A 20,517-nucleotide genomic window follows, 5' to 3' on the forward strand; every position below is an offset into this window, starting at 1 on the left:
CAACACCAGTAGGTAAGTAGGGTAAAGTGTCTTGCCCAAGGACACAACGACCAGGACAGAGAGCCCAGGGATCGAACCGGCGACCTTCCGGTTACAGATGCGATTCCCAACCCCCTGAGCCACGGTCGCCCCGTGGCGACACAAACATGTTTATCTGCTGTTCATACTCGAGGCCGAAGCTGCGTCACACATCAGTATTTACTTTTAACATGAAATTCTGCTCTAGGATCAAAAATAGTAGAATCTGCTTTACATGCTGCGTCTCCTTTTCTTGTGCATTTTCAGGCGTCCTAAACTCGATCTCAGCCACAGCGACGGGGGCCTCCCAGGCGGCCATGTTTGTGTGGTTATCATCGAGGGTCAGCTGATCTGAGCTCACAGAGCTTAAGGCCAGATATTCCTCCTTGTTGTCTTTTTCAGTGTCACCTGCAAATGAGGAAAACATGAAAATATTTTCAAATTAAAAGCTCTAAATCTAAAACTTAAAAAAGACACAGAAATCCAAATACGATCCACAGAAAAAAAATAAACCACTAACAACAGAGTATGTATGAGGATGACCTGAAACATGAAGGCAACACTGCCTCAAACCTGCAGTCTCTCTAATGTCCAGCAGGTGGCGACTCCTCTGGTTGTAACCTGAACATTTGCAAGTATATGAGAAAATGAGCTTCGTGTTCACCTCATCACTCAGCTCACTGATGAATTTATGGTCTCAGTCACTAGTTTGAAGTCTTGTTGAGGAGAAGGAAGGACGGGAAGATTTAAGTCGAGACTACAATCCACTTTACATTTTACTACCAATGAGTAGTGAGCAGAGTCCCTCACTGTCGAAGTCAGATCCAGTTTGTAAACATCCAGTTTCAGGCTTCAAGACAGGACTTCACTAAGTCTTAGTCTTAAGTGTATATTTATTTTTCTACTCCTTTTATATCCATTTATTAGGGTTTTTTGCACTGATGTAACTCGTCGTCTTGTCTTTATATGCTGCACTGGCTGTAGCAGTCAGTGCGCCCCAGGGCAGCTGTGGCTACAATGTAGCTTGCCATCACCAGTGTGTGAATGGGCGGATGACTGAATGCAGTGTAAAGTGCTTTTGGTCCATAGGGGACCAAGTAATGCGCTATACAAATACAGGCCATTTACCATTTGCCATTTAGCGGAGATGACAATAAAGTTTGACTTTGACTAATATGTTACCTCGTTGTGGCTGTGCCAGTGTTATATCTACATTCCATGTTAATAATGCAGACCCCCAAAACAGCAATAAAGTAATGGCACAAAACAAGCTCCTTGGATTACTGTGACCTGGATAACTGAGAACCTACAAAGACAAATATACAAACAAAAACCACCTTTGTGATCTTGGTCAGCGTAGTTCTTCCCCCACAAAGTCCAGATTCTCTTGGGGATCCAGGTTCTGGTCTGTTTCATGGTACTCTGCAGAATGTTTGTTGTTTTGTCTTCTGAATCCACCAGCTGAACATTGATGAACAATAAATTCAGGAACAGATGTAGGATCTGCAAACAGACCAGGAACTCATTCAAAAACTCTGATTGGACTAAGGTGGACTGGGTCATTCTAGGTTGTTAAGTGTAAAGAGACTCACCAGCAGCTTTCCAACAATCAGGACAATCATGAAGAAGGTCACACACATGCCATCATTCGAGACCTCCATGCAATCCCATAAAGACTCTAAACACAGTCCACACAAGACCCTGAAGACAAGCATGAAGGTGTGGAAAAAGTCTTCCATATGCCAACGAGGAAGCTGGCAGTCATGAGAAATGCGACAGACGTTAGCTTTGTAGTCCGACTGGAACAGCTGCACGCCCGCCACAGAGAACATGAAGACCGTGATGAAGAGAACCAGAGTCAGGTTCCCCACTGAGGCCCAGACGATCTTCAAAAACATGTGGAGCATCGGCCACCAACGGGCCAGCCGAAACACTCGAAACTGGACAAACAGAAAGATACGTGAGAACAGATGATGATGATGACAGTGATGGTGATGTTATACTAACCGGAAGAAGAAGCAAAGATAGACCCTCAACGTCAGCCAGTCCCAGCTGCACCAGAGAAATGATGACGAGGATAAAGTCGAAGATATGCCAGCGCACCTGTAACCACGACAACAAACAATCACAAATGTTTCTTTGAAAATGGCAGATCGCTGAACTGTTGAGAAGAAACTACAAATCTGACCTGGAAGTATCCATGCAGGCCCAGTGCGACAAGTTTGATGATCATCTCAGCTGCAAAGATCACACGGAAGACCTGCACAGTTCAAAGGGGTCAGAGGTCACAGAGTAGAAGCATGTTTTGCATCCAATTCATCCAACCATCGGCAGACAGGCGGACGAAAAACCTCGAACACACCGAGTCCCGTGCAGAAGTAGAAGTTCCAACAAAACAATAATTTTCCTGTGAAATGTCACCCATGTAAAGGTAGATCACTCTGACCAGGCATCACTGTTACTGCAAAGACTCACGGTGTAAATAAACCTCAGTAAAGCTCCCTCTGAATCCCAGCTGATCCTTACTTTTCTCGAGACTTGCCAGAGGTTTATACTGTACCCCCGTTACATTTTTACCTCACTGTGCTGCTTTTCCTCTCAGTTATGCAGGTCGTTTACAGGTTTGTACCGTTGGTTTGTTACCATTTGTGATGTAGTTGCTCTGAGTGGACATTTTAAACCACTCTTGCTAGGTGGCTGAAGAACCCGCTAAAAGCATTCATCACTAAATTGGTCATGGAGGCACATCGAAGAAGAACATATGGTCCCTCCGACTGATCAAGTCTACACCAAACTAAGGGAGCAGAATGGAAAAGTCCTGATTTTAGCCTGCAGTGAAGAAGCTGCCATTAAATTAACCAAGTAGGAGATAACAGGGTCTGCAGACACTTCTTCAACACTCACCAGCTCAGCGATGACCAGGGTCTCCATGAACTCCTCCATCATAGGGTAATGTTCCATGGCTGTGAAGATGGTGCTAACAATGATGCAGATGATGATGACCAGGTCAAAGAAAGGGTTCGTGATAAAAGTGTGAAACTGCTGTTTGAGCCATCGCCAGCAGCCACAACAGTCCCCCTTCAGGAAGGCGTCAGTGCAGGTGCAGCACAAAGGCCGGTGGTGCTCCTCTGCCTCTGCAACACAAAGCTACTCTGTGAGGCCACAAACTGTGTCAGCATTAAGTTGTCTGCAGAGCCTCGGCTCTTCGCGTTTGTCTGTGACTGCTCTCAGTGACAGAGCGTGTTGTCCTGTCCCAATGAAGGAAGGTGGAGGTTAAAGAGGTGGAGGTAAATATCTGTTTACCTTCAACGTATTCTTGCTTAGTAGCTCGTATACCAGCTGATTTCTTCTTCTGCAGTGAGTCCTGTTGCTCTGGAGTCTCTGCCCTGCTGGAAGCCTGCTGTCCATAACAAAACACCCAAATTCAGTTATGCTAAATGACGATTTCAGCAGAGCCATCCCACAGTACTCTGAACAGTTTCCAAACAGGGTTATTTTGTCTCAGAAAGATCACGGCTGACACAATAAGTTGAGACGAAGCTGGTGAAAGGTTTTTGGAACAGCTGGATTTTAAATGCTGCCGACAGGTCTGCAGGATCGGTCACATGCTAGACACAGAAGGATATTTAGATGAAGAATAGGACGTGTTTGATATATGAACAGAACTAAAGCCCGATAATAGACCTACTCGTGTTATTCCAGTATATTTTGTACAGGTGTGGAATGTTTTAGCAACACTGGCAACACCTGGGCCTAGTGTGCCAGTGCTCCAAGCTGTCAGAGCTCAGCTGTTGGTGTGGCTCTCCTCCTAGAGACACACACCTTATGGTTATTTTATATTGTTTCTATTGTGTTGTTTACATATTGTTGTGATTTACATTGCTGTGATTGAGAGTCGTCATCTACCCGAACCAAATTCCTCGTATGTGTCTGCGCATATACACGGCCAATAAAGGCGACTCTGATCTCCCTTTTGTCGTGGCCATGGAGCCCATCAACCTGCTCAATGAGGCCTGTAGAGTCTGAGGTGGGGCTGTTGGACCTCAGCCACAGTAACTGGGGTTTCTCTGTGGTTTCTCTGAACATCAGTTCTTGCCGTGAATTTGCTGCAATGCCCAGTGTGGTATCATAATGAATCATTTGTTTATATATGCATAACAGTTATTATCAGTACAGGCGTTTTAAGTTCATGTTTATTTCTCTGGAGAAGCGCACAGAGTAGGTTGATTGTTGAGATAGGGCATTGTGTGTTGCTATACTGGCGAGGCCAGGAAAGGTGGTTGTTAGGCTGAAATTGTTAAATGTTGCCAATATTGTACTTAAGTTTGTAAGCCTGGCCTTAAACTGTGTGCTCAGAGACATGCTTCTGTTTCTGTTGCCCTCCCCAGCCTGTTGAATGGTGAGGGGGGCTATAGCGTAACTGTAGGCACATCCTCAGCAGGAAGTCACACAAACGTACCCCCATCCACACACACACACAAACATGCTCGCACATGCATATACACACACACACACACACACACACGCAGTGTTTTAACCTTTTGTGACCATAGGGTTTTTTTACAATGGGTGCTTGTGTAAACTGTGTGTCACACAAAAAAAGGCTGCAAGCGGGGGCTGGTTCTTTGGAGTAATCTGAGCTCGAGGGCAGAAGGGCTGCCCCGAGATCCTCCCCTTGCTGTAGCATGTGAAAACCGATCGATTGCTGTTCTGTATTTCCTTCTTTACAGGAATCAGTGTGAACCAGCGGGCCTGCTGTAGCGCAGACCCAACAGCGGTGTTGAGTCTGTTCCAGAAGTCGAGATAAACGTAAGAATTTAGAAGAAGAGAGGGCTGTAAGTTAGGTAGACGTAAAAAAGTTGCACCTGTAACATGTGACACAAGGTTCAGCAAATAAGAAGCAACTTTATTCCCGTGTGTGGATCATTGATTCCTGCTTTTGTGTTTTTGAAGGTGCAGCACCCAGTCCTGGAGAGAAGGTGGTATTGTGTTAGCACACACCTGGATGCTCCACAGCAAACTGACAAAATCTGCTGTTAAAGAGGTGCACACACTTACTGATGACCAACCAATGAACTAAATCTGATTAGACTTGATTAGTATTTGGCTGCTCATTGCCCTCCTAATTCCTGTGGAAGCAATGAGTCCTTACTGACCTCCTCCTCCTCTCTCCTCTTCAGCACCTCCACAATCCGTCCGAACTCTTCTTCTCTTTGTATGGCCTCGGCATCTTGAGTCTCTTCTTGCTCCGCTCGTGTCATGACAACCACTGCCAAAATGAGACTGAGCAGGAAGAAACAACCCGGGAAGAAGACGAACAGAAAGACGATCAGATAGGATTTTCCTGCAGTTCGCAACGTCTGCAAAGGGACAGACAGGTGAGAGAAACAGATGAGACAACCGGAGTACTGGGAGGAGCCTGCATGTGGTCATCGGTGAGTTACTGACCAACTGCATCAGGCCTTCCCAGAAGTCGTGCATCATGAGTCTGAAAAGTGACATCAGAGACCAGAAAAACGAGTCGTAGCTGGTGTATCCGAAGTTTGGGTTACTTCCTGCTTTCACACAGGTGAAACCATCTGGACACCACCTGAACACATAAAAAACAGTTTGTTTTTATTGTTGTTGTTGTCAGTGAATGAAAGAGACTCATGTTTACTTACTCAGCGTCTGACTGGTTTCCACACACCAGAGGATCAGGATGTCCAGGAATGTAGTAATAGTTTTCTAGAAGGCAGACAGACATCCAAACCGTACAAACGGATCATATTTCACCTTTCTAATTTAAGGGCAGGGGTGGCAACGATGACAGGTGCTGAAGTCTGCACTACAAAGCCAGCTGAACATTTCTAAACTTTCTAATCAATTCTCGCAGAGCCCCAGGTCCTGATAACATCCCTGGACGAGCACTGAGGGACCGTGCTGCAGAGCTGTCTTCACGGACATGTTTAATACATCACTGAGCCAGGAAATACTCTCAATGACAGATTCAAGGTCACATTTATGCTGCAATTCTCAGCATCTACATTGTTGCGGGTGATTTTAAAATCTGATAACAACAAATAAAACTGTTTTTGGACCTGAAGACTTTTCCTCAGAGGTTCACCTGATCTCACATGAGATCTCTTTCCACTGCTTTCATTGTAATGTTGGAAGAAGACCTGCGAGTCAGCCATCTGACTGTCTTAAAAGGCTAACCGGCCAATCAGGACGTGGTACGACCATCATACCTGGAGAGGTGGTGTGGTTGTGGAAATCGAACTCTGTCGTGTTTGTGTTCATCGACCAGATGACACATTTGTTCTTCAGGGTTCCCATGAAGAGCTGTAAACCAATCATAGCCAAGATGCTAAGGCAGAACAACGTCAGGATGATGACACAACCAAGCCTCTTCACCGATTGGACAAGAGCTTCGACTGTCTTCTTCAGACCTGTAAAGACAGCCCCCGCTGTGAATACAAGTCACACACACACACGCACAGACACACACAGACACACACAGACACACGCACGCACACACAGACACGCACACACACACAGACACACACACACACACACACACACACAGACACACACACACAGACACACACACACACACACACAGACACACGCACGCACACACGCACACACACACACAGACACACACACACACACACGCACAGACACACGCACGCACACACGCACACACACACACAGACACACACACACACACACACACACACACAGACACACGCACGCACACACGCACACACACACAGACACACACACACACACACACACACACAGACACACGCACGCACACACGCACACACACACACAGACACACACACACACACACACACACACACACACAGACACACGCACGCACACACGCACACACACACACAGACACACACACACACACACACACACACAGACACACGCACGCACACACGCACACACACACACAGACACACACACACAGACACACGCACGCACACACGCGCACACACACACAGACACACACAGACACACACACACAGACACACGCACGCACACACGCGCACACACGCGCACACACACACAGACACACACACACAGACACACACAGACACACACACACCTCGGCTGCATGTGAAGATCTTCAGCAGCAGAGAAATCGTCATCAGCACAGCAAACTTCCCCAAATCTACGAACTGTGACACCAATCTGAGACACAGAGTCATCATCACCACCTTCATCATCATCATCATGAAGCAGTGATTAAAGCAGCTGTAAAACATAAAGACACATTTACAGCCGAGCAGGAAAAAGCCAAAGTGTGTCGAGCAGAACATACAGAAGCAAAGCCGGTGATGAGGACGTGACAGTTAGTGTCCTAATATAAATCTAAAACCTTTATCAGTGACAAAGGTAGAGGAGACGTACACAGGAAAGCTACACAGGAAAGCAGAGCAGCACAGCGAGCGTTCAGCTACAGGAGGTTAGCTTGTTACCAAGCCTTAAGAAACATCAAGAGTCTCTGTGGTCAGTTTGCTGGGACAGTGTTTGATGTCATCCTGGATTCAAACACTGAAAGAGTGCCAGACCTAAACAAGGAGTTTCAGTGCCTGAACCAAGGAACAACTAAACTCGAAATATAAGGGTAATAACAAAGGAACGGCCCCGGGACAGGCCAAGGACATCGTGAAGAGATCTCGGCTTTTCTGCTTAGGCTGCTGTCCCTGCAACCCAGCTTCAGATAAGCAGAAGAAAACTAGATGGATGGATGTGGTGGTGAAAGCAGCAAAAAGATAATTTTCATCTTCACAGCTGGAAAAAGCCCACCTTATTTGCACGGACATGGATCTATAGATATGAGACCACACTGACAAGAACTGTGTTGGTGTAACTGTAAAGGTCACGTCCAGCATTGAGTGGATTCAATCGGTGGATCACATTTCTTGAGTATTTTCTGAGCTGCAGTGAGCCTTGTTATTCAGGACTGAGAGGCTCTTATTGTGAAAGCTCTTTTATACTGTTTCCTGTTTTTTGGATCACGTTAATCTGTAACCAACATTAACCCCCTAAGATCCGAACTCTTCCTCGGCATGCATTTTTAATTTCTCTTTGATATTTGGGCATTTTGGGACCTGATGAATGTAACAATAAAGAATTACCAGATTATTTTTTTTACCTAATTTTTGTTTCTAAGAAAAATGAAAGCCACATATGAGGATATTTGTTTAAAATTTCAGTAGAACAGTAGGAGTATAATGTCCTCGTGAGTGGATATCAGGCCGTTGCAGAGCGAAATTGAGTATTTCGGTCTAAATAACCCAAAATGTGATGTCCACACGTGGACGCCAGGTCCTAGGAGGTTAAAGAAGTGAACAAAGAGGAGCTCTTCCATTAACAAACTCACAGTATAAGCAGTCCTAATTGTACCTCATCAATGAGCTTGCAGAGACACCTTCAGCAGCAACAGCTTGATGTGATCATTTTCTGTATGACTAATCAGTCTGGCTCGATTAGGAGCACCTGGCTGCTGCTTACCCTCTTAACTCCCATGAAGGCAATAAGGCTGGACTTGTTTTTTTTCTCAGGATCGTCCTGTGAAAACTTTCTTTTCCAATAACTGTACGTGTCGGAGAATCACGGCAGAGAAATAAGTCTCACCAACTTCATGTCAGCCGTTTTCCAATAAATCTAAAACAGATTACACTGAATTTTGTTTGTGCAACCTGAAGTTGCCCCCTGCTGGTCATTAGAAAGAATGCAGATTCATGGCTGTACATACAGTCTGTGTGAGAGTGTGAGGTGTGTTATTGAGCCTTACAGGGTGCTGATGATGATGATGTCCAGCCAGTTCCAGGGATCTCTGAGGAAGGTGAAGCGTCCCACACAGAAGCCTCTCGCCACGACTTTCACCAGAGCCTCAAACACGAAGATTGCCATGTACACGTACCTGTTCACATAAACGTGAGACAGAGAGCTTTCACACCAGAGAAGTTTGGGCTCGGGAGAGCCCGAGTGCCCTGGAGAATTAAGAAAGTGGAACCGGCTGTTCAAACCCCCCCAAGGCTGCCCGCTGGGATTGAAACAATGGGACGAGGCGCGACGTCTCAGAATGGGCTCACTGAGTGCAGCATGGTTAAGAGCTTGGAGAATCTTATGGCTGCCATGAATACTCAGAATAACACCTCTGAGTGAAAGTTAGATCACATCCTGGAGCAGCTCTCTGCGGTCGTGAGTTCTCAGAATCTGGTCTTTGAGCACAAGAATTGACAAGACCACGGAGCGCAAGTTTGATAACATCATGGAGAAGCTCGCGGCTCTGCAACGGGAGATTGAGAGACCAGTGTCGGAGTGTTAAAGAACAGCTTTGAAATTCTCATGAGTTGTCCGCATAAAAGAAAAATCACCATCATAATGCAGCTGTCCCTTCGGCGCCAGATGTGGGCTCAAGGCTGGAGCCGAACAAAAACACCCTGATAACGACTGTCTTGAGTCTGTTCCTTCTATTCCATGCAAGGCCATCTGGGTTGGCTGGAAGACTGTTTACTTAGCCTGGCAGGGTGAAGGACACTGTCTCAGCTAAACTCTGGACACGCACACACATACATCAACACTGATATGCACACACTCATCCCCCCTCCCTTTCCAAACGCCTCCGATGCTTGTTCCCTCCTGGAGAACACGGCGGGTCTGGGCCCGCGCTGGAATAATAGCGCAGGGCAGGATGGCTGCTGTGTTTGCTTCGGATTACTCCTCACCCCCTACTCAACCCTGTGGCTGGTCACGTGCTCCATAATGTTGTGCTGTGGACATTTATGTGCTTTCTGTGCAGAGGAGTTTTTTTGTTTCCTGTTCTCATGCTGTCCTCCCAGGAGCCCAGCATGAGTAGAGGTCTCTTTTTTTACTCTTGTACTTTCCCATTGTAGTGTACATTTCAGTGTTTTTCTGTAACGCTACCGATCTCTGACCTGTATCCCCATGTGATGTCTGTGTTGTGTGTGTAAGGTCGGGGAGGGGGGGATCCCATTTCACTGCAGGGCAACCTGTGTGTGGCGAATAAAGCCTTGATTGATTGATTGATTGATTGATTGATTGATTGATTGATTGATTGATTGATTGAGAGCTTTCACACCAGCTCAGGGTTCTTTCCAAAGGATACTTTGGCATGCAGACTGGAGTAGGCAGGGACTGAACCGCCAAACTTTCAGTTAGTTAGTTTGAGTTGGCTCTAACTCCTGAGCTACAGCCAGCCCAAGACAGTAAAAGTGCTTCCATTATACTGAAGAGGAGGCAAACACTTCCACCGCAGATCTCTCCTAAATGGACGAGTCACACAAAAGCTGTCTCGATGGAGAAACATCACAACAGGCCCTTTAAGCCGTCTCTTAATTGTCTGTATGACAAATCTGTTCACATATCAGAACATTCTGAGCATTTCCTGTCTCGACAACAGCGAGCAAAGTCAGTTTGACCTTTACAGACCTGTGTGTGCTGCTGCTGTCAGACTGAGGACAGACTGAGGACAGACTGGCTCTTTGTCTTTGAGCCTTAGCACGGATTTAGACTTTAAAACCATTCTCATGCTGTGACTCATCAATGCTGCCATCAACAGCCCTGTTCATCACTTAGTCGCGTTTTTCTGCTCCTGATGAAAGATCTGTGTGTGTGTGTGTGTGTGTGTGTGTGTGTGTGTGTGTGTGTGTGTGTGTGTGTGTGTGTGTGTGTGTGTGTGTGTGTGTGTGTGTGTGTGTGTATCTTACTTCACCACAGGAAATTTGAACTCCAGAACACCGAAGCCCAGGATCGCCAGTAGGATGAATATACTGAAGAATGTGTGAGAGTTCAGGGAAAACTCAGCTCACCTGGTCCAGAGAGCTAAAACCTGACCACACAGAGGCTCCTGACACTATGACATCATAAAGGATATGGATGAAGAAGGGTCTTGATGGCGAGGGTCCTCAACGGGTTGAATGGACTCAGCAGGTAACAAGACGAGTCAGCACTAAACCTGTTAATGATGTTTCCTTTACTGAGAACCATGAAGGTCTGCAGAGAGACAGGTGAGGGACAGATAGGTGAGAGACAGACGGGTGAGAGACAGACGGGTGAGGGACAGATAGGTGAGAGACAGACGGGTGAGAGACAGACGGGTGAGGGACAGATAGGTGAGAGACAGACAGGTGAAGGACAGACAAGTAAGAGACAGAGAGATGGATGAGAGACAGACAAATAAGGGACAGAAAGGAGGTGAGGGACAGACAGATCAGAGATAGATGAGTCAAGACCTTTTTTGTGACTAGCAGGATTTTGAATTCTGGATTTAACAGGGAAACAATAAAGATGAAAGTATAAAAGTCAAATCAAAGTAAAAATGCACTAAGACGGAGTCATAATGAAGGGTATGCAGTGCTGAATAAATAATTTTAAGAAAGTATTTAAAAGTGAAGAGACGGTTTGTGGTCTGGAGATCTGGTGGAAGTGTGGCCAAAGTCTCAGGACAGAACAACTAAAGGCTCTGAGTCCCATGGTAGTCAGACGAGCAGGTGGAACAGACAGAAGGGAAGCTGAAGAAGAGCAGAGTGTACGAGGGGGTGAGTATGTGTGGAGAAGATCAGATAAATATGGAGCGAGGTTATGAAGGGCTTTGAAAGTAAGAAGCAGGATCTTGAAATTGGCACGGAGGTGAACCCGGAGCCAATGGAGCTGTTTAAGAACAGCTGTTATATGTTCAGTGGATCTAGTTCTGGATACAATACGAGCAGCTGTAATTTGAACTAAATGCAATTTATGGAGGTGGACCATAGAGAAGAGAATTAAAGTAATCTGAAAGAGATGTGAAAAGAGCATTGACAAGTATGACGGTACTGTTTGGAGTGAGTGAGGGATGAAGGCGTTTAATATTACGGAGATGAAAATATTATATGTGCTGTGAAGGAAAGAGTGCTATCGAGGATGACACCAAGACTCTTAACCTGAGGGGAGGGTGTGACAAAACAGTTATTAATGGATAATGAAAGACATCTGGTTGGAACTTTAGTCAGTTTTGATTTGGTGCCTATTAGAATTAATTCTGTTTTATTGCCATTAATTAATTAATTTTTTTTTCTTTTTTGTCTGTCCCGTTTGGCTCTTTTGCATCAAAATTGTTGTCTAAAGGCGAAGAAAGATGCCCAACGGATTTACTTTACCAAATTGACCATCCCAGCCTTGCCGTAATGGTCTATTTGATTCACCTTTCATTGTTTATTTTATTTTTTATTTTCACTTGCTAGATATGGGACAGACTTGAATGAGGAAAAGAAAAGGGAGAAAGGAAGAGGGAAAGAAAAACAGCGGACAAGAGGGACGGGGATAGAGGGCAAAAAAACAAAAAACAACTAAATAAGCAGACAAAAAATACATATATCAACCACCTGGATCACCTGTTGAGAAAGAAAAAGAAAACAAGAAAATGAGAGCAATACAACAAACAACATCACAATGATATATGGGAATATGACAGTAAATACTAAATATTAAACATTATTGTGCAGCACATAAGATCAACAGAACACAGTGTGCTTTGAGGTAGGAGCCAAAAAGGGTGTAGTTTGTGGGTGTGATCACCCGTGTGTACACCTGTGAGCATGGACGCGCTTGTTTTTAAAAGGTTCCTTCATGTAATGATCTGCTAGAGGGTGTGGGGGGGCCACAGCCCCGTCCTCCAGGGCATGAAGCAGGTATGGAGGAGATCAAAACTCCAGACATCCAGAGGCCCCCAGAACACAAGAGACCAAGGAAGACCAACAGAGGGGCAGCCGCGCCACTGTCCCAGAAAGAGCTGAGGAGAGTCCCAGATGAGGGCTCACTCAGCAGCCGCGGAGCAGAAGCCAGGGGGGGGGTTGCAGTGACGCGCCCGTGAGCTCCGCCGGCAGCCAGCTGTGCCAGAGTGACCGAGCCCCAGGCCGAGAGGCCGGGGGCACCCCACCTCCGAAGTGGCCCGAGCGAGCCCCAGGCTCCAGGCCCGGACAAGAAGCCACCAAGGAGTGCCATTATTGCCATTGATTTTAAGAGAGTTGTGGGTAAACCAGACCTTGATTTCACTTAAACAGTCAGAAACTGATGTGGGTGGGAGAGTAGTTGTGGGTTTGGAGGACCGGTAGAGCTGGGTGTCATCTGCGTAGCAGTGAAACTGGATGTTATATTTTCTGAAAATATTACCTAGGGGTAGGAGATAGATAATAAAAAGGACCCAGGACAGAGCCTTGGGGAACACCGGAGTTAACTGGAGTAGATACTGATCTGTGAGTAACTGAACAAACTGTGAGTAGCCAGAGAGATACAAGGTCAACTAGGCGAGTGCTGTACCACTGATCCTAATAGATGTTAATCTATAAAGAAGGATGCGGTGGGAAATAGTATCAAAAGCTACTGCAAGGTCAAGGAGAATGAGGATGGAGATGAGTCCAGAGTCAGCTGCAAGCAGAAGATCAGTAGGGATTTTTACTAGAGCTGTTCCTGTACTATGAAAAGAACGGACGCCGGACTGAAACAAGTAATTTCCAGTGAGGTGTCTATGAACCTGTGCAGCCACTATCATTTCATGAATTTTGGCTAGGAAAGGCAAATTTGAAATGGACGTTATTTAAATGGGAAGGGTCTGAAGCATTCTTTTTCTTTTTACAGTAGTCCAGCCTAGAAGTAATGCAGGAACTAGTTTTTCACTCAGGATGTTTCTAAATTTAGAGACATAGCAAAAATGCAAGAAAGCAGTCCTACATAGTTGTTTAATATGTGCACTGAAGGACAAAATTTGATTTGTATCATCTGGCTTCATGAATAAATAAAGGTGCGTATCAGCTGCATAGCAGTGAAAAAGGATGCAGTTTTTTACTAAGATTATCTAAAGGAAGCATTTATAATGTAAATAAAATTGGTTCCAGCACAGAAGCCAGTGGAAGTCCACGAAAAACTTATATGTGTGAAGAAGGCTCCAAGTTTACATGAACAAACTATTGTTTGACACAGATATGTTTCAAACCACTCCAGTGCAGTACCTTTAATGTGTTCTAATCTCTGTAGTAAAATATTGTGCTCAGCAGTATTGAATGGTGCAATGAGATCTGACAGGACAAGCACAGAGATGAGTCCACTGTTAGAGGCCATAAGAAGATCATTTGTAACCTTCACTATTCTTTTTCTGTGCTGTGATGCACTCCAGATCCTGATTGAAACTCTTATAATAAATCATTACTCTGAATGGGTCGACTAGGCACATTGACGAGCTAAAAATCATTGATGTTAACCTAAAACGATCAGACAGAGACATGAAGATCACAAAAATCTCATACAAAGTTGGAGAATTCAGAAACCCAGAGTAAGGCCCAGGAGGACAACAGACAACAACAATAAAATAAGTTTTTGAGTTTTCCAGCTAGGGTGGACATGACTGGTCACAGAGAGAAGGTCAGAGGGAGACGGGTCCAAGAAAGACAGAGAAAGACAGGTCAGATGGACAGACACATCAGAGAGACCAGGGGATCAGAGACCTTCTGTGATTGGTAGAAGGGATCCAGATCCTCCAATGGGGTGCAGAGAAGCTGAGGGGGGGGGGCACCATAGATGAAAGGGAGGGACTTCCCAGTCTCCAGGTGACGAGCAGGTTTGGTCAGGTTTTTCTCACTTGCCTGAGTTACACAGAAGAGCTTCCCCTCATGCAACTTATCAGCAGTATTAATTTTACTGATTGATTATCTATCACTGATTCCTGAAAGTTGATCGGTACCTTTTGGTGCTTCCACGCCTTTCGCTCCTTTACCTCAGCTTCGTGTCGTTGTTGGACCACCTCCTTTGAGACTGCTGTGAAGCATCTGAAAACCTCCATACCTACAGGTGGCAGCAGAGACGCCATTCTCTCATCCTGGAGAAGTGGTCGAACCTCGCTGTTGCCTAGCAACAGGTTTCTGTAGGGAAGAGAGGTTTTGGTTTGGTTTCCTTGAAGCCACTTACAGAGGTGCAGCTGTCTGTAGGGCTGTTATTAATCATTATCAGATTTCTCAGTGTTATTCGGTTCAATTTTATTTAAATAACACCAATTCTGTCACGGTCTGGCTGGCAGACCGTGGGGATGTGGGGAATGAGGACCCAAAACGCAGGTTTCTGCGATGCAAACAGTGCACTTTATTTACAGTGAAAGCTGTAAACACAATAAATCCCCGTTGCTCCCTTGACTCCTGTGTGTGTGCTCCCCTCCGACGTCTGTGCTCGTGCTCCCCGCTGTCGTGCTTCCGCACACCCGTGCGTGCTGCCTTTCTGGTCCACTCTTCCACCTGCAGGAAAACCACAGAAACAGCCGTCAACACTGACCCCCACGGGCATATACGAACTGCGCTCTTATACACTGCCACACACTAACTTGGGATGACAACGCAATGATCCCGCGTCGGTGAGAGCTCCAACACTCTCCTAAGTAGCTCCCCTGACGAGGCCTGCAGGTGGCTGTCCTCCATCCTCCAGACACACACACATGTACACACCCACACCCTGCCTATACATATAATGAGTGAAACACAGAATAACACAGCATTTTGCAGAAAAACACACACATCACCAAATAATAGGGTTAGGGTTAGGGTAATAATAATAATAATAACAACAACAGTCAAAACTGCTCATGGACCCCCGAGTCCTCCAGAGCCGGGTCCGGTCCGTGAGTCGTTTGGTACCGGGCCGCGAGAGTTGAGGCTCAGGTGTGAAATGTCTGGTTTTCAGGGTTTTTATCGGTTTTCAGCGTTATTTTGTTATAGTTTTTATCGTTAACTCAGTTTTCCTGGGTCTTTCCACGTGTGTTATGAATAAATCTTCTTTTTTTCAGTACTAGTTTTATTTTGCTGTATTTATCCGCGACACCTTAAAGGCCGGTCCGTGAAAATATTGTCGGGCATAAACCGGTCCGTGGTGAAAAACAGGTTGGGGACCGCTGCTATACAACACTCACCTAAAGGTGCTTTATATTGTAACTGTTGAGATTTAAATATATAATAATCTGAATGCGTATTTGCTGATTATATTGTTTTATATAAAAGGCCCAACTCTGAGTACAGTCTGTGCCACAAAGTACTGACAGGAAACTGCATGCTTTTGCAGAGAAAATAGGACCTGCAGCCAGAAAGTGAAACTAAGCAGAGTCTTTGATCGAAGCTTAAAGTGTGTGTGACGTCTATATAAATGACTAGGCTTTCTGTTTGTGCTTCAGACCTGAGCTTGTGTGTTCGTGTGTTCAGGTCTCCATATTCCGGAATATGTAAAATTAATGATCATTTTTTGAGTTTGACCACTTTGAGCCGTGTCTTTCTTGACCGTTCAAGAATACAAAGAACTGAAATTTAATATAACCTAAAGACCTCCAATATTGGAGAGAAAACCCAAAAATCACATAACACCGTATGAGCAAGCACTTGAAACTAACTTTTAGTTTCTTTCTGCTAACTTTTAGCAGAAACGTCCTTTTCTTGATGTCATTGGCTTCTATCTACTCATTTGCCCAGCTTGTTATCCCAGGAGGTTATCTGATCACCAGCAGGGTGTAGGTGTTGATTTTCCATTTAGTTGACTCCTCAGGACTTACCTCATCTCTACAGGCACTTGGTGGTTGCAGCTTTCCTAGCAGCCTCGTCATGGTTCCCGTTTGCCTTTGGGATACCCAGGTAATTGTAGGTGTCCTCAATGTCTGCAATGTTGCCTTCTGGTAGTTCAATCCCCTCAGTTCTGAGTACCTTCCCTCTCTTTGTTATCATCTGACTATATTTCTCCAATCCAGCTTTCTCCATACAGCTTAATGTCATCCATGTACAGGAGGTGGCTGACGACTGCGTCACTCCGTAGTCGGTATCCGTAGCCAGTCTTGTCAATGGTCTCACTGAGGGGGTTCAGGCCTAAGGAGAACAGCAGTGGGGACAGAGCATCTCCTTGGTAGATCCCACACTTGATGGTGACTTGTGCTACGGGCTTGAAGTTGGCCTCTAGTGTTGTCCACCACATCTCAACTGAGTTCCTGATGAAGGCTCTTGGGGTCCTGTTGATCTTGTGAAGTTCTAGGGATTAAGGTTAGTAAGTCTGGTCTTGCAGTCTTGAGCAACTGTAGCTGGTGTTTCGTGCTTCTGGTGTTTCTGCCAATCCCTGTTGTTGCTCCTCTTATGTATTGAGCTATTTGCCTGGTCATCTTAGCTGCTCTGACGCCTGACAGAAGCTTCCAAGTGGTACTAAGCCAGGTTATTGGCTCACAATTGGATGGGACCAGTCTGTCCTGGGGATCCTCGGGGATCAAGACTATCCGGCTTCAGTTAGTCATTGCAGGTGTGTCTAATCCATTTGCAGTTAGCTTCCCTAACCAGCTGGTGTGAATCCTGTGAGGATCTGGTGGTGTCCAACTCTTCATGCTAGAGTCTCTACTGGATCTGGTTAGTGCAGAGCTTCCCAAATTGCGGGGCCCGCCCCCTAGGGGGGGGGGGGGGGGGGGGCGCAGAGCCATTGCAGGGGGGACGTGGTATGAAAAGGGGAAAAATCCAAAAAAAAAAAACACTTGGACACTGTTAACACGGGGCGCCAACACAAACGCAAAGCAGGAGATGAAGCATCGCTGAATATGTTTCCAAACCAACTTCATTCTAAGCCAAAGACTAGAAAATATGGTGAAGCAAATCTTCCCTTCGGCTTCACCTGCACAAGTGCCGAGGTAGGTCTCCCTGCAGAATTGGTTTTCCCTTCGTCTGGAGCAGCGCTGGGCTGTTCAAATCATGGACAAACAGTATACAACATTATTGATTTTTAGTTCACAAACACTTGTTGTAGTGACTAACTACTCCTGACATGTTGGAGATGTTTGCTCTTTATACAGTAAAGTTACAGCGGGATACAAATAATATCAGGCTGATCCTGCCACGATTTGTTCCCCCCGTCTAAATCACAGACAAACAGTATCCCAGTTTTTTATGTTTTTAAACCCATTTGGCACAGAGAGGCAATTTTTGAAAAATGTATTGATAGCAATGTTGAATATTATTACACAGGAAAACTACACGTAAAATAATCACACCGTGACGCCTCTGCCTTTGTAAATGGAGGGACAGTAACTGCGTGTGTACAGGGTGGGCCATTTATATGGATACAGCGTAATAACATGGGAATGGTTGGTGATATTGCGACTGTGGCTCAGGGGGTTGGGAAGCGTATCTGTAACCGGAAGGTCGCCAGTTCGATCCCCGGGCTCTCTGTCCTGGTCGTTGTGTCCTTGGGCAAGACACTTTACCCTACTTGCCTACTGGTGTTGGCCAGAGGGGCCGATGGCACGATATGGCAGCCTCGCTTCTGTCAGTCTGCCCCAGGGCTGCTGTGGCTACAACCGTAGCTGCCTCCACCAGTGTGTGAATGTGAGAGTGAATGAATAGTGGCATTGTAAAGCGCTTTGGGTGCCTTGAAAAGCGCTATATAAATCCAATCCATTATTAAAGTCCTGTTTGTGGCACATTAGTATATGTGAGGGGGCAAACTCCTCAAGATGGGTGGTGACCATGGTGGCCATTTAGAAATCGGCCATCTTGGTTACAACTTTTGTTTCTTCAATAGAGATTGAAAATGTGACGTCACTCAGGGGTAAAACCGCAAGGAATTCTGGGAACTCGTGGCAAGCGGTACTAGCGCACGCAGGCTTTCAATTGAAATCAGTCACACAGCGATAAAAAGAAACACAAAAATGTCAAGAAGCTGTTGTATTATTAACTGCAATAGCCGGTCGCATGACAGCCACGGAAAGCCGACGGGTAAAGAGATCAGTTGTTATCGGATTACGTCGTTGAAGAGAAATTGTTCGAGCCATGTTTCCGAAGTAACAAAGAGGCGACTGGATTGCAGCCATTCAAAGACCAAATATAATGTCTCAGAACCCTCCAGCTCACAGGTTAGTCTGCTCCAAGCATTCCCACAAAGGTCAGTCTGCTGTTGTAGTTAATGCGTCATTTTTCTTAACATAATTGGTGATATAGGTTACAAGCAAGTCTGGCGCTGAACAGAAATTGTCGTGCTATGCTCCTTTGTTTATTGTGCATAAATAGTGAATTTTCCTGACACAATATTGTGTTTCGCTTCTGTTATTACCATGGTACAGTGACAAAAACATATACTTTTATTCACATGATAAAACAGTTGTTTTGTATCAGCACTTCCGGTATGATGGCGCCTGTGTTTGGCTTCGCCGCTGCCGGGTGCAGTTTGTCATGTTCTATCGTCGTGTTTTTTTTCTCTACTCTGCTGTTTTTTATTTGTATCAATGATGTTCTGGCTGCCTTGGTTTATGATCGTTTGACGCTGTTATCAATCCGATCTTCAATGATGGCCCAAGATGTTTCATCTTCCTCCTCCTTTGGCACTTTCCATTCTCCGCACTTTTCCCCGCACTCCTTTGGCACTTTCCATCTACCGCCAGTGGCTGGATCCTCGGCCAGCGTTCTCAGCGTTCCCCGTAGATCACGGAGAAGAAGAGGAAGGAGATCAGGTATCCAGGTGAAGCTTAGGCTTTTCTGGCGACGGGGGCTGATTGGAAAGCGATGTCGTGCGTGCTCTGTTACTTACGCTCAAAACAGCTCCATAGAGAGGAATTTGTTCTCCACGGCCCTGCTTGGATATACAGGGCCTGGCTCTCCGAGACCGTGCTACCTCAGAAGGGTTCATCCAGACTCTCCTGCTGACTCGCTTTTCATCCCCTCGGTGAGTGGAATATACGAACGTGAAGGCTCTAATCTCGAGTATTTACGTCCTTTAACTCGAGCTTCTCCCAATAATGATGCTCTCACCCCGCTGACTATGGCGCTCTTTAATGCCCGATCTTTGACTAATAAATCGTTTGTGCTTAACGATTTTATTGCTTCTAAAAATCTGGACTTCCTGCTTCTGACCGAGACCTGGCAGCGGGGCTTGGACTATTCGTCTCTTATTGAAATGTGCCCAAATGGCTTTTCTGTCATCAGCCAGCCTCGGGGATCTGGTCGTGGAGGAGGTCTTGCGGTGGCATTTCAGAGCCGTTTCAACTGCCGTTCAGTGAAAGTTGGACACTTTCTTTCTTTTGAATTGCAGCTCATTAAAATCGGCAGTAAGGATCCTTTTTACTGTGCTGTGGTGTATCGTCCACCCGGCCCAAACAGCTTGTTTTTAGCGGAGTTTAGCGACTTCCTGTCCTCTACTATGAGGTTGTCCAAATTGCTTTTAGTGGGGGATTTTAATATACATGTTGATGATGAGTCCGACCTCTTTGCCAGGGGTTTTATCAACATTATGGATTCTTTTCATTTTATCCAGCATGTGTCCGGCCCCACACATAACAAAGGTCACACACTGGACCTTGTCTTTACCTTGGGTTTGAATATTGATTGTATTTGTTCTAAGGACATTTTTATCTCTGACCATTATTGTATTCTTTTTAACATGTCTTTTCATGAGCCTATGTCTCCTGTTCACCGGGCAGTTATGTCGCGCATTATAAATTCCTCCACA

The 20,517-nt window shown here is 45.6% G+C and overlaps 1 protein-coding gene and 1 long non-coding RNA gene across 2 annotated transcripts in view; one reads left to right on the forward strand and one right to left on the reverse strand.

Annotated features, from left to right (window-relative positions):
- LOC308392598 (sodium channel protein type 4 subunit alpha B-like) overlaps nt 1-20,517 on the reverse strand; it is a 65,130-nt gene that overhangs the window by 35,725 nt on the left and 8,888 nt on the right. The window contains exons 2-18 of the mRNA XM_080875676.1: nt 14,759-14,936; nt 14,523-14,660; nt 10,913-11,040; nt 10,755-10,817; nt 8,816-8,944; nt 7,121-7,206; nt 6,249-6,449; nt 5,682-5,745; nt 5,467-5,608; nt 5,175-5,378; nt 3,322-3,418; nt 2,923-3,152; nt 2,207-2,278; nt 2,026-2,121; nt 1,611-1,958; nt 1,356-1,521; nt 254-426 (exon numbers count right to left, since the gene is read on the reverse strand). Coding sequence (XP_080731802.1) covers nt 254-426; nt 1,356-1,521; nt 1,611-1,958; nt 2,026-2,121; nt 2,207-2,278; nt 2,923-3,152; nt 3,322-3,418; nt 5,175-5,378; nt 5,467-5,608; nt 5,682-5,745; nt 6,249-6,449; nt 7,121-7,206; nt 8,816-8,944; nt 10,755-10,817; nt 10,913-11,040; nt 14,523-14,660; nt 14,759-14,936 — 2,515 coding nt within the window. The remainder of the gene's footprint in view (nt 1-253; nt 427-1,355; nt 1,522-1,610; nt 1,959-2,025; nt 2,122-2,206; nt 2,279-2,922; nt 3,153-3,321; nt 3,419-5,174; nt 5,379-5,466; nt 5,609-5,681; nt 5,746-6,248; nt 6,450-7,120; nt 7,207-8,815; nt 8,945-10,754; nt 10,818-10,912; nt 11,041-14,522; nt 14,661-14,758; nt 14,937-20,517) is intronic.
- LOC308392602 lies at nt 4,713-5,335 on the forward strand. The gene is made up of 3 exons (XR_013970848.1): nt 4,713-4,827; nt 4,972-5,062; nt 5,199-5,335. It is a non-coding gene; the product is annotated as an uncharacterized lncRNA (long non-coding RNA).

The sequence above is a fragment of the Rhamphochromis sp. 'chilingali' genome (assembly GCF_963969265.1).
Source record: "Rhamphochromis sp. 'chilingali' genome assembly, chromosome: 2".
In the NCBI taxonomy this organism is placed as follows: domain Eukaryota; kingdom Metazoa; phylum Chordata; class Actinopteri; order Cichliformes; family Cichlidae; genus Rhamphochromis; species Rhamphochromis sp. 'chilingali'.